Raw genomic sequence first — 12,483 nt, 5'->3', positions numbered from 1 at the left:
GTTCAGCCAAGAACTCAAGCCCTCCAAGTGAGCCATTATGTCAACAGCAATGGCGAACGCAACTTACGGAATCGTGCAGAAACCCGTCGTGATACCGAGGCTCGATGTAAGCGGTTTACTGGGAACGCCGTTCCCATTCATACGAGCGTACAGTTCTGATCTTCTTTCCTTCAACATTCATGAAAAGGATTTTGTCGCATTCCTCGATAATCTCAGTATCGCTCAGGCCCCACCAGTTCCGCTCCAGGCGTTGGATACAGCAAGCCATGTCGTAGGCATTGTGTATGTTGATATCTCTTTCGAATCCTAGACATAATCTTACAGAACTGTTAGACCGCACCATTGGGCAATGATTGCTGGTACCAGCATGAACATGGTAGCCGGAATTGGAACAGCTGCAACGACGAGAACGCAAACCAGCCGGTTTTTGGAGACAGCAAATCGAGAATACTTTGCGCCTCGCGGGCTGAAAGTTTCGACTTACAAGGAAAGACAATTGGCAGAGAGGCTTCATTATGATCTAAACATGCCTCCACTGGCGTGAGTACAAACCTGCCGCGTTTCTTGTCCACTCCTGACTTCGTCAAGACCCCTTGGTAGCAGCTCTTTGCCCCAAACAGTAGGACACCGCCGATTACAAGTGCTCATGCCTTACATAGCACCATTGTCGTTCAATGTATCCCCACCAATGGAGCAACGCAATGCTCTCGATAGATTGGCCGCAAAGCAGATCGAGCGTCGTATCAGAAAGAAAGAACAAGACAGCTACAGCTCTGACTCGAGCATGAGCTCTGTATCTAGTGTTTCTAGCATTAGCTCCACCGAAAATTTCGTGTCAAAACCACGCGCTGAGCTCAACAGTAGAGAAAGAAGGAAAGCAGACAAGGCGGAGCGCAAACGACAAAAGAAGGAGGAGAAGAGAAGGCGGAGAGAAAGGAAACGCTCCAGGAAGCAAGATAGGAGAGACACCAAAGCGCATGGCCAACCAGACAAAAGCATGGAAAAAGACCAAAAGACAGTTGCGAAGATGGAGTATATTGTCGTGGAGTCATTACATGCGTTAGCGTAATAAATGAGACAGAACTTACCCATATGCGTCTGTGATCAGTAACGTCATAAGGCAGCGTGACTACCCCTTCGTTTGACGCTACTTCATCTCCCGATTTCAAGAAGACTTTTTGCCGATCTCCACAGCCCCTGTTTCCCGGCCGATATATCATGTATGACAGACTGTAACCATGCGCCTACTGTAGGTTCCTCTTCGCTGAGACCGTCGTACGCCATACGCAGAGGGAAGAGCAAAGCGAAACTGCCCTGCTCACCCCACAGCTCTTGCTGATGATATTCAACGCTACGGCATATGGAAAGCGCTGCTTCTGACATACGCCTTTTTCGGATGTGGCGCTCAAAAGGTGACTCTGAACCCACATGAATGCTGTCGGAAAACCGAAGAGCCAGTATGGTAGTAGCATTGTACATAGCCATAGCGTTGGCGTGATAGAGGGATCGGTACCGAAAAACAGTAGACCAGGCAGAACGCAAGGTTCCGCCCTCATCCTCTGTTATTGGTGTTGTTCGGACCGCAGGAATCTCGACAGGAGTATGAGACGGATCAGATGCGAATCGCTCCCCCCAACTATCCAGACTGGCGACCACTCGCTGAAATTCTTCAGAGAGACTTCGAGCTGCAGTCATCCTTGTCTCTTCATCAGGATACGACGATAACTTATCGCGCAGGACGAAAAGTGAAGGGCAGTCTGCGAGAATGTCAAACATAAGCTTGAGCGAGTCAACGCGTTCTGGGTGCAAGCACCATGGATCACGTTTCCACTCAATATTCGACATTATCGTCGGCTTGCGCAAAATAAGTCCAGCAAAGATAAGTGAAGGGCGCGTCCTTTCCAAGATCATAAGGCACGGAAGTGATGCCATGGCTTCTGGTCCCCGCATTTCGAACAGTCTTTCCAGTCCTCGAGCATGATTTATCCAACCGTTTTCGCGGTCTGAGACAAGGGACTGGTCGTTGTGAGAAACAGTATGCGCTGAAGAAACATAGGACGCACCTCGATAAGTGACATGACCATGATCGCTTCAAGCAAATCAAAGGTAGGCGAAGATATAGACTCTTCCAGAGCCGAATGTACGGCACCAAGTGCATCACTGTACCGCTTGAGCCCAAACTGGGTAATGGCGCTATCCTGGCGCTTGATACCAAAATACGTGGTAGCAAGCCTAGATGTAGGTATATGAAGTTAATACATGTCTCACGTGCAGTTCGTAGATGAAGATGACTTACGCAAGGAATGATTTTGTCGTTATCGTCCCAGGGGCAACGCCCAGAACACCCGAAGTCGGCAGAAAGTGTAAAAGGGTGAATGCAGTGAATGTTTCATCTTGAGAGAGCGAAAGTCCTGGGTGTATTTCAGGAACAGGCTGCTGGATGTTCGCCGGCGCGGTGGCGATGGTCTCGAGCGCAGAGGAACGCGCAGGATCAGAATCATCAGATTGAGTAGTTATGCCCCGACCATATTGGATGATTGCAATGCCACGAGGGCCACCACACTGTAATCGCGCCTTGATGCATCTTGCGCATTGCGGCTTCGAAAGGTCTTATGACGTCAACACACGCGTTAGGGCTGCGTAGAGCAGCTGGGGCAGACCTACCGCATTTTACGCGTCGCCTTTTGCAATTGTCGCAAGCCTTGGAACGTCCACCCACTCCAACCATGTGCAAGTTACATACCAAGATTGATAACGTGATGCATGCGCGATGTTGGAAGATGGCGAGTCACCCTGGGGATGGTTCGTGCGCGACGCTATGCATGCCCCTCATTCGAAAACGAGGGCACCTTTGGAGGCATACGTGGCCACTCACGCGTGATCGGTGCAGGTACATCACGATCAATTCGATATACTTCTTGGTCGTAGAAACGTCAACATTCGCTGCGACTACCTCAACGCCATAGAATTCAAACACCTCGTCCCACGAAGAGAGCATTAAGAGTTGCTGGTTGCCTGATCCAGCCAAAGGTCGTTGTAGAGTTAATTTGAATGAGAATGCCAATTCCTCATCCTTCAAAAAGAACCATTGAAGTCGCCGAATGACCTTGCGCTACTTAGCATTCTAAGGGACTTCGTCATTCGGCAGGAATTTGCTCTACCAACATCAAGCGCCGTGTCTTTTCGTTCACCAACGCGTATAAGATACGCAAACAATCGTGAAATCACGGAACCGTGATGGACACAAAATGAACAGTAATCCTTATACATTCAAAAAAAAAGCCATCTATATCTATCGACCATCGGGCCAAAAAATCTGTCAACCAAGTGACAATGCGTGTAAAAAACGCTGATGCCATATATAGTTCCCAAAGCGCCAAGTAAATGTCCAGCAAATGCCAATGATCCCTACGATGAAGCCCAGCAGACTATTAAAGTCTGGTAACAGAAAGAAAAACATGAAGAGGTATCAGTGGAGAAAGCAAAACGTGAGGCAGGTTGATGCTCCGCCCATGCTTTTGGTATGAAAGAAGTCGCAATAGAATAGCGCTCGCCCCCCCTTCTATACACCGCAGAAATGTCAGTGTTCAGATATACTCGTGTCAACACGCAGTTTGATAATCATTGGTCGTGTGAGACCTTGCGTTGCGTTTCGTCGTCTCGCTCAAGGCTTTTCCTTGTACTTGGCCATCCTCTTTACAGGGTGAAGTAGCATACCCGGTATGCACATTCTCTTCTGCTCCAGCTCACCGTCAGAGCCTGGTCCACCATCGATCTTTTCTGATTCTCCCCAATTTTGCTGCACGATAGGCCAGTTGAGCCATCTCCGGTATAGGTTGCGAGGGAAGCGTGATGCGTAGTACCAACTCCAGCCTTGGAAGTTGAACTCACGGTCATGGTTGTATGGCGAGTCGGCTTCTTCGGTCCAGGCGCCCTGGCGAGGTTCCAATGCTTCGCCAGTATCCTCGTCTACGGTCGATGCGGTATCGAAGATGGCTTCAGTGTAAGCAGCGGGCCAGTGGCGGTCGTTGAAGATAGGGTGAGGTGCATACACGGCCTTGAGACCATGTTGGAGTGCGACTGTAGACGGCCACATCTCGGCTTGCATGCTGCGTCCAACCAAGTTCTCCTCGTGCATAGCCTGCAGCATCTTCTTACTGAATCGCACAACAGTGTTGATGAAAGTCCGGCGATCAATCTGCTCGAAGACGGGATGCGTGAACCAATCAGCTTGACCATCTTCCGGAGTGAAGATTGGTCGGATGTGTGGCAGGTAGTTCCAGATCTTGTCCTTGTAAGACCAGGTCGTGTTCCTTGGATCCCACATCGGAAGAAGGGTGATGAAGTCTGCAGGCTCAGCAACACCCCATTCAAAGTTGTCTTCCTCCATGGTTGTTGGTGGTGTAGGGCCCAGTGGCTTCTGTGGTGGTATGGCAAGTTTCCATGGGCGTGGTCCCCAAACAGGAGGTGGGATGAGTGAGTTTGCGGATGCATTTAGGACATCCTTGTGGGTCTGCTCGACGAATGACTGGTAATCGCCATGTACACTCGGAAGATAGTAGCGTTTGTTGCGCTCCCACAATAGCTTCCTGGGTTGCTTGTCTGCAAACTCGCTAATCTTCTCGAAGAAATGATAATGATGTCCAGTGTACCTCGCGTCCGTTTCCCAGTTCCAGACATAATCAAACTCGGGATGGGTAAGACTGAACCATTGCAGACACATGAATTGTTGCCAGTAGACCTGCCAGTCCATAACTTTGGGATACCATTTCGGAAAGATGGACTCTGACCATAGGATAGCGATATCGCGTAATTCCTCGGGTACGTTTTCTTTTAGGATGCGGTCATACTCATACTGGCTGTCAAAGATGGGCGCATCTCTGTCCTTTACATGGACATAAAGGTACACTTGGTATTCACCGCCGGACTGAAGAGAGAGCTCGGAGACCATCGCGCGAATAGCAGTAATGTCGTTCTCCTCGTAGTTGTAGCCGGTCCAAGCACGGATAAGGATGGCGGTGCGGTGGTGGTACTTCTTCTCTCCCTCGTCGCGGTTCTCCAAGTTGCTTCGGCTTGTGTCTGTGGGAATTGCAAACGCTGAGGATGCCACCGCGGGTTCAGGGAGGACGGTGCTGGGAATCTTCACGATTGGCGATCGAGCCTTTGGTCGGTAACGCTCCTTATTGCGCTCGAGACAATCGTCCTGGAGCGCACCCCAATTTACTTGAGGCCACTCTGGAACTGTTTCTGGCGCCTTCCAGTCCTTGACCTCCTCCGGGAACTCATCGTCGCCATAACCGTACGGGCCGTATCGCGAGTATCGGTCGAAGCAGACATCATCGTCCAATCCAATGACATCATATCCGCCAGCGTACACCGGAGGGAAGTCTTCGGGGATGCCCTTATAAACCTGAACTTCATCGTCGGTGCTCTCATTGAGCATCCTGCCTCGTGGACCTAGACAAGCCACATGTTCACCGTGCCATTTCTTCTTCCAGTCCGGGGTGTTGTACTTGGGGAACGGTTTGTATGCGATTGGATCAGAGGCAATCGTGTCATTGAGCTTGTTATGGCTAGACTCGTAGATGCGGTAGTCCCTACACATGGTTAGAAACATTCATGTGGTGCGCGCAAGATACAAGACCTTACAAGTCGAATTGCTCCCATCGGTTTGGGTCGTACTTCTTGTCGACGTAGTCACTAAAAGGCGGCCAATGGCCATTCCAGCTGGGTCGCGGCCAATCCAGCATCTTCGTCATGTACTCCTTCCAGTTGGTCGGTTTCGGGGTGGGAGGGATGAATGAGCCAGTCCTCGATGGCGCCGTCACCCATGGTGGGTAGGACTTTGTGGGCTTTGTTGCGTCGACCTCGGGCCCGCGCGTGGCCTCCATTGGCGGCGGAATGACTTGTGCTGCGCCAGTTGCCAATTGCGCATCAGTGGTGCTGGGCTTCGCGCCAGGCACAGGCACGGCATGACCCCATGCATCCTCGGGTTGTGGTTGCGACTCGGCCAGGCCTTCGTTCAGGAGCTCCTGTTCCTGTGGTCTCCTCCCCGAGTTGAAGAGCGGCATGCGCTCGTAAACCTGGTCTTGCGCCCATGGACTCTGGTGCAATACGGCGAAGATGAAAACCAATGCTACAAAAGAGAGTATCGCAAACCTGCGAGGTGATCGGACAAACATGATGTCGATGTTGTTCGTATTCGTATCGTTTAGTGGTGCACACTAACCTTATGCTGGTTTGGTACCTAGTGTACTGGGGGTAGTCGTATCTTTACCGATAGTGTAAAAGCTGCATCGCTTGAAGGTTGCTAGAGTGTAGCGCGAATGAAGGACTAGCGACGGATGGCGAAGAGGAGTGTTGGAAGGGTAAAGGTGGTAAGGACCGTGGTGCTTAAGGATGGCGGTGATGATCTGGGTGAAGGCACGGCCGAGCAATGCTAGCTTAGATGCAAAGGAAAGGAAGGCGGGGCCGGCTTGATTGAAGAAGGCAAGAGCGATGATCAATCTGTCTATCTTCGACGGTGGTTCCTGCCGCACGTGGATCGATTGGGTAGAGGACAGCGCAAGACTGAAAAGAGCGTACGATTTGGATCGAGGAGAGCAAGCATCAAGAGAAAAAAACAGACGATGATTAGACGGAAATGACGATACCAAGAGCGCGGGACAAGACAACTCGACAGGGTACGAAATTGCACGAGCAGAAGAAGCGTCGAACACTCTCAAACGGCAGTACGCGGCCAGAGCCTCGTCGATCTGGGTATCCCCATCGGTTTTGACACCAGCACACCTTACCCCCAACTCCCGCACCGCCTCCCGCTCCGTGCTGCAAGGTACTCCAGGGGAGTGCTGACGCGTTGCACGCCTGTTGATCCTCTAGCGACGAGTAGTGGTTGCGTCCTAGTGGTGCCATGTCTTCCTTCACATCGGTGCTTGCGCGTTTCGCAAAATCCTCCGAGCGGCAGAGCCGTCGCACCATGCCCGCGACTCATCTATCCGGAGGGAAGGATGGAACTAGTCCCAACGACTGATATGGCGACTTGTTCACTTGACATTGCACCTCTGCAGATATTTGGGGGCGCACGCAAATAACGCGACTCACACAAACCTTAATAGGCTTCGGTGCGATATTGTTAGCTCCGGTCGCTGTTGCATCGTCGTTGGCGGTATAATTAAAGATAAGAAGGGCGTCTATTACCCAAGCGAAACGGAACGATTCTGAGGTCATCTTATTCAGCCGATCCAACGGACATGCGCACCATCAGTCCCACAGTAAACCCTGCATCGATGGGCAGTCAACCTGAGCAATGAACAGATAACGTAGAATGAGGAAACTCCTTCTCGGCCCTTTTGTCCAGACAAATTACGGATTTGCAAACACAATACTAAACGTTCCGCCAATCGTGAGGCGACCGCCAAACAGACGGGCTGCAGTGCGACGACGCGCACACTTGTCGAGTTCATGCAATGCAATGCACCATGCCAGATAACAACGGGTAACACATTTGGCAGGTTGTGCAACTTGTGCATCCTGCAGGATCGATATTGTCATGAATGCTATCCAGCTATCGTTCCCAAGTCTATCATGCATTTTGCCATAACGCCTTCTGCATCTGCGTGCAATGATATTGTCATGATCAGCGTAACCTTTCACCCTCTGAATCCTCCATTATCCGCACCCCCCACCATCTGCGATGAGCGGCAATTCTGGACTTGAGGGCGCACCGACGTAGAGTACGTCTTCACTTCCACTTCTGCACCACTACACCACCACGTTTGAACTCTGAAATATCGCCTAAAACCTGGGCCTTGTCCGTCAATTCCTTGCTGGGGAACGTGGTCATGAGCGCCCACTCGCGATCCTGACTGGCGGGGCTAGCCCTGGTGACAAAGTCGTAGACGTCGCCAATAGTGTGTGTAGTGTTGAAGCGCGACGAAAGCCGTGTACCGTCACCGAGGCGAATCTGGAGCGCAACGGTGGGAGCAGACGAGTCGACGTCGACGGTAGGTTGCGCAGAGGCCCCTGGGGTCGAGGCTGCCGTGCTACTTGAAGCAGTAGCCGGCATGGGAGCAGCCGCTGAGCTTGCACCCGGGGTGGGGCTACCCAGACGGTTTCCGCTACCCGAGAAGGGAACGTACTTCTTCTTTGGCTTCTTGTAGTCTTCGTCCTTGTGCGCGTGCACCTCGACATCCACCTCCTGGCCATGTTCTACATTTAGGATATGTAGTGGAGCGTGACCTGTGTTGATCATCTCCAGTGTGCGTGCGTTTGCGGGATCATCGTAGCGGAACAGGTCGCCGTCGTCGACTGAGAAGCCGTCACGCCAGAGGTGAAGCTCGCGGTGGGCGCGCGGGGGCGGTGCGGGGATATTGGCTGTGGGGTCTGGGATGGTCCGGGAAGGAGCATCGTCGCCTCCGAGGGTCGTACCTGCGCCACGGAAATGAGACGAGCTAGCTGGTTGCTCGTCGTCACCGCCTGGACGGGGAGCGTTCCTACGTCTGTTAGTTGGAGTGGCGCGAACAACGCTTGACCGACTTACTGTCGTGCCCGCTTCAAGATGTTGTTGATCTGGTCGCGTGGATTCGACTGGTTGGGGTTCTGAACAGCCAGACCAGACTTCTCACCACCGGCAAAGAAGTCCTGGTTCTCGTCGTCGGCGTGGTCATCATCATCGTCGTCATCGTGGGCGTGTCCATGTCCGCCACCGCCCGATGCCTGCAGGTCCCTCAGCGTGCGAGCACCTGCCACACCTCTCTGTGTAGGCTGTCCGCGAGCAGCAGCAGGCTGCGCTGATGATGAAGATGCCGCTGGCGCCGGCGAGGGTACATATGCGCCCCCGAGAGTGCGTCCACCACCAGCTCCGGTGGGCGGAGGGTTCTGGGTAGGGTCTGTGTTTGGCTCGTCGCCGGCCATGTCGACGTCTGGTTCGGAAGTTCCTTCTTGTTGTTCTTGGGCCTCGTCAAAGAAGAGCGATGCAGCGAGGGTGAGATCTCCGTTGGAAGCGTTCAGGTAGCGTTCAGCCTATTGTCCGTGTTAGTGAGCAGGTCCAATAGCTTCGATGACCTTCTATCAACCTACTGTTGTAGGATCGAGGCCAGTAAGGCTAGCAAGCTGGGCGATCAGAGCGTCGTTGTCGGGTGCAGCTTCAGACATTACAGGTGGATGACGCTACAGTTGAAGATGAGAGTGTTGTTGGGGTTGGTGTAGCTCGCACGCGTTGACTGGTTGGGGTGGGGGTCCATGTAAACTGTCAGCGCGGCGAGCTTTGTTAGGTAGAGGCGGTAGCTGGTGACGTCGCTTGCTCTTGCTTCCCTCCTTCACTACGTATCGCAAACCTCTTTCTGAATAGGCACTGTCTAACCAGGGAACAAAACGATTGATCAATTCAAGTCCCGGATGCACTTGAATTCCAAGATTCACCAGCCAGATGCCATTGCATAGACAATGCAGCAGCTTCCGGCATGCATCCATGTTCCTAGATAATGCTTGGCAAGACTGGGATTAATGTGAGCCTCATCAACACCGACGAGCGTCTACCTCGGGAGCGTCGCGCCATTTCACCCACGCGCCCTAGCGGACTGCATCTGGCCCCGTAGACGACAATACGAGTCAATCGAGCAGAGTTGACCTCATACGTTACCATCCTCTAGCTCAAGCCAGACCCGCGCCGTCTCCGCATCACCTCCGCGTGGGGCTTCTTCCAGTGCTCGTTCAACATCTACCGTCCTGCACCACGTACCCAAAGCAACGCCCCACCTCTACGCATCTTCCGCATTCAACACTTACACGCTGTCTGAAATGGCGTCCGACGCAGCCAACCTCACCGAATCCGGCATAACCATCCCCTCGGACAGCGAAAACTACGATGCAAACAACGAGCTTTCTTCCTCCTCTCCAGCGTCCTCGAGTTCTACCCCTTTGATCCTCTACAAGCCTCCGACAATCTGGGGATTACTCCGTGGCGCAGCCATCAACCTGTTCCTACCGTTTGTCAATGGACTCATGTTGGGCTTTGGAGAGCTGGTCGCAAACGAAGCTGCGTATCGGTTGGGCTGGAGTGGCACAAAGGTATGCAAAAGAGCTTCAGGAATGGAAATCTCCTTGGTCAGAAAAATGCTAACAGTTTGCGATGCAGATCTTCCCGTCGCACCGCTCCGGATCCGACTCTCGACGTGTGGGCCCTGGTGTAGAGATGCGCGCTGATCCTGTGGAGCGAAGGCGGAGGAATGGCCAGGAATTGGACATGTACACGTCTCTTGAGTAGAAGCCGCAAGAAAGGTTGAGGTTCCTGGAACACATGTGTACATACAAGTGCGATTCATGGCATAGGATTCATACGCATAACGAGTACAGTCTCGACACATCCAAAAGTGCGAATACCGACATGGCAAGTCTGATCTGGAGTATTTGCATATGCAATAGTTGTACAAAATCTGACTATGCGTACTGTCCAACTCCTATTCGTCCCAACCCTGTTTTGAGATGCACGTACTGCTACTACTAACACAAGGTTGAATACCTTCGTATATCATACAAGTTCCTTGAAACCTCTAGCACGTCTCTTCAACGCGTCTAGGCCCTGTTTTGGAACCTCCGCCTCCTCTCAATTTCGTAATCCTCAGCCTTCTGCTTCCTTTTCGCCTCTTCCGTTGACATCTTCTTGCTTCCAAAGCCAACCTTCCGCATTCCAGCTTCAGTGGCCTTAGTCATTCTCCTCCATACGTAGCTGATGCGGTAGTTCCTACGGTAGTAGTCCAACTTCTCATTGATTGGCTTGCCCTTGATACCTTCATCATAGTCCACGTCACGGTCAGGGTACTCAGTGTCAATCTTGGGTGCCGCCACCTGGAGATGCGCAGGGAGGGCAACTCCTGGTTTGAGGTTGATACCAGACAGTTGCCGACGGTTGTTCGGGGCAGCTGTGCGGGTGGGCGGCTGGTAACGAACCCTTCCGTCTGCTCCCTTGATGTCTTTCAGCTTCAATTCACCCTTGACAACCTTGGTATAGAGCTCGGTGCTCGCCTTGCTGGGCAGTGCTCTTATGCCAATCATACGTCTGAAGCCGTTCTGGCGCAAGAGCCAACCGGTGAAACCGCCCATGATACCAGACACAAGGAAATAAAGTTGAAGACCGGCCGGCTGGAATGCTGTAACGAAACCGAGGAAGACTGAGAGACCAGTGAACATATATTGACGAGCGGCGGCCTGACCAACATCGGCTTGGATACCGGTTTCACCTCCAGTCTATTCGACACATCAGCTAGTACAGGAGCTTGTTTGAGTGTACAAACTTACCTTGAAAACAGTATACATGATAGCTGAAGTAGCAAAGGGTAGAACGAGATAGGGATCGCGAGCGGTCAAATCAGTAAACCACAAGAATCCATCATGAGACAAGCCTGGGACAGGCAACTCGCCCATGGCTCTCAGAAATCTGAAGGCCGAAAATCCAATCCAACCTTGCATGATCATGAAACCTCCGGTAGAGAGAATGCCTCCCATATATGGTTTCATGATTTGCGCTTGCTGCATCTTGTACATATCGGCTTGCTGCTTGTCGCCCCGAGCGATGGCAGCCTCCATCTTCTCTTGAATAGGCTTGGTGATGGGTCCCAAAGAGGCCATGGCTGCCATCTTGTCTGAGCTCATAGCCTGGAAGACAAAGGTCGCGCAACGGACGACAAGACTAGCGGCAACGATCGATCCAGCCCAGCCCCAGCCTGATTGTAGGTAGATGGTTTCAATGGTCTTCTCGAAAAGAGTCGTCATACCGTAGCCGTAATCGAGGCCAAGTTCCTTCAATTGTCCGGCATGGTCGATCAGGCGAGTAGGGTCGATTTCAGCAGTAGGGAGAGTGTCCTTGACAGGTTGGGCACCGAACAGGTCAGTGAGTGTCTTGGGTTCTGTGTATGTGGATGCGTTTTCTGCTGCGGCCTCGGTGGACACGGATGCTGCGTCTACAACAGCAGGCTTATCGATGGCTGCAGGAGCGAGCTCCGGGGTAGATGTGGTGACGGCAGGTTCTGCAGCTTGGGCAAATTCGGAGACTGGGCGACTCGAGAATTCGGCGACTGGCACCCGTTCGGCAGGCGAAAGGGAAGTGGCGTCAACAGAGCCGCTAGACTTGCCCCAGCTCCAAGGAGCGTACCATGAAGCGTATCGGACAGATGACGCACTCATCATGACATTCTGGGTCCGGTTCGCGCCTGACTTCCACAGCGCCGACTGGAGCGGACTTGTCCGACATGACGAGCCCGAGAGGTTGGCAGTTCGGGGAAGGGAGGAGAACTGCGGCAATCAGTACATGAATGTGAGCTCGTACTCGGTTTCAGTTGCAGTGGTGAAGGAGTCTTTATGGAAAGGAAACTGTGCGACTTGGGCAGGAGAAGGCGGATGTGTGATTTCGACCAAGTGGGCAGCTAAATTCGCAGGTATGCGCACCTTCCTTGTAGCATTGGATCGTAACGCTATCGATTGTCGTGA

General features: G+C 52.4%; 6 protein-coding genes across 6 annotated transcripts; 2 read left to right on the top strand and 4 right to left on the bottom strand.

Moving 5' to 3' along the window:
- Window positions 1-49: 49 nt before the first annotated feature.
- On the top strand, window positions 50-1,069 carry GT037_001998 (uncharacterized protein; the record flags this gene model as incomplete). Its single annotated transcript, XM_038927045.1, has 3 exons — window positions 50-282; window positions 334-540; window positions 589-1,069. The coding sequence occupies 3 exons, from the start codon at window positions 50-52 to the stop codon at window positions 1,067-1,069; spliced, it is 921 nt and encodes a 306-aa protein (XP_038790337.1).
- Window positions 1,070-1,152: 83 nt separating this feature from the next.
- Window positions 1,153-2,728, bottom strand: GT037_001997 (uncharacterized protein; the record flags this gene model as incomplete). Its single annotated transcript, XM_038927044.1, has 4 exons — window positions 1,153-2,016; window positions 2,064-2,232; window positions 2,297-2,609; window positions 2,665-2,728. 4 exons carry the CDS (start codon window positions 2,726-2,728, stop codon window positions 1,153-1,155), a joined length of 1,410 nt encoding a protein of 469 aa, XP_038790336.1.
- Window positions 2,729-3,664: 936 nt separating this feature from the next.
- GT037_001996 (uncharacterized protein) lies at window positions 3,665-6,182 on the bottom strand (the record flags this gene model as incomplete). The annotated part of the gene is made up of 2 exons (XM_038927043.1): window positions 3,665-5,597; window positions 5,650-6,182. The coding sequence occupies 2 exons, from the start codon at window positions 6,180-6,182 to the stop codon at window positions 3,665-3,667; spliced, it is 2,466 nt and encodes an 821-aa protein (XP_038790335.1).
- Window positions 6,183-7,741: 1,559 nt separating this feature from the next.
- GT037_001995 (sep-domain-containing protein) lies at window positions 7,742-9,168 on the bottom strand (the record flags this gene model as incomplete). Its single annotated transcript, XM_038927042.1, has 3 exons — window positions 7,742-8,492; window positions 8,540-9,021; window positions 9,079-9,168. Coding segments are annotated over 3 exons (1,323 nt in total), but the record flags the coding sequence as incomplete, so codon positions are not given.
- A 630-nt stretch (window positions 9,169-9,798) lies between these two features.
- GT037_001994 (tom13-domain-containing protein) lies at window positions 9,799-10,264 on the top strand (the record flags this gene model as incomplete). Its single annotated transcript, XM_038927041.1, has 2 exons — window positions 9,799-10,068; window positions 10,136-10,264. The coding sequence occupies 2 exons, from the start codon at window positions 9,799-9,801 to the stop codon at window positions 10,262-10,264; spliced, it is 399 nt and encodes a 132-aa protein (XP_038790333.1).
- A 308-nt stretch (window positions 10,265-10,572) lies between these two features.
- On the bottom strand, window positions 10,573-12,180 carry GT037_001993 (mitochondrial export translocase; the record flags this gene model as incomplete). The annotated part of the gene is made up of 2 exons (XM_038927040.1): window positions 10,573-11,244; window positions 11,296-12,180. 2 exons carry the CDS (start codon window positions 12,178-12,180, stop codon window positions 10,573-10,575), a joined length of 1,557 nt encoding a protein of 518 aa, XP_038790332.1.
- Between the last annotated feature and the right edge of the window lie 303 nt (window positions 12,181-12,483).

This window comes from Alternaria burnsii (assembly GCF_013036055.1).
Source record: "Alternaria burnsii strain CBS107.38 chromosome Unknown 750, whole genome shotgun sequence".
NCBI classification, from domain to species: domain Eukaryota; kingdom Fungi; phylum Ascomycota; class Dothideomycetes; order Pleosporales; family Pleosporaceae; genus Alternaria; species Alternaria burnsii.
The sequence above is the reverse complement of the archived record's forward strand: the minus strand, read 5'-3'. Positions and strand labels throughout refer to the sequence as shown.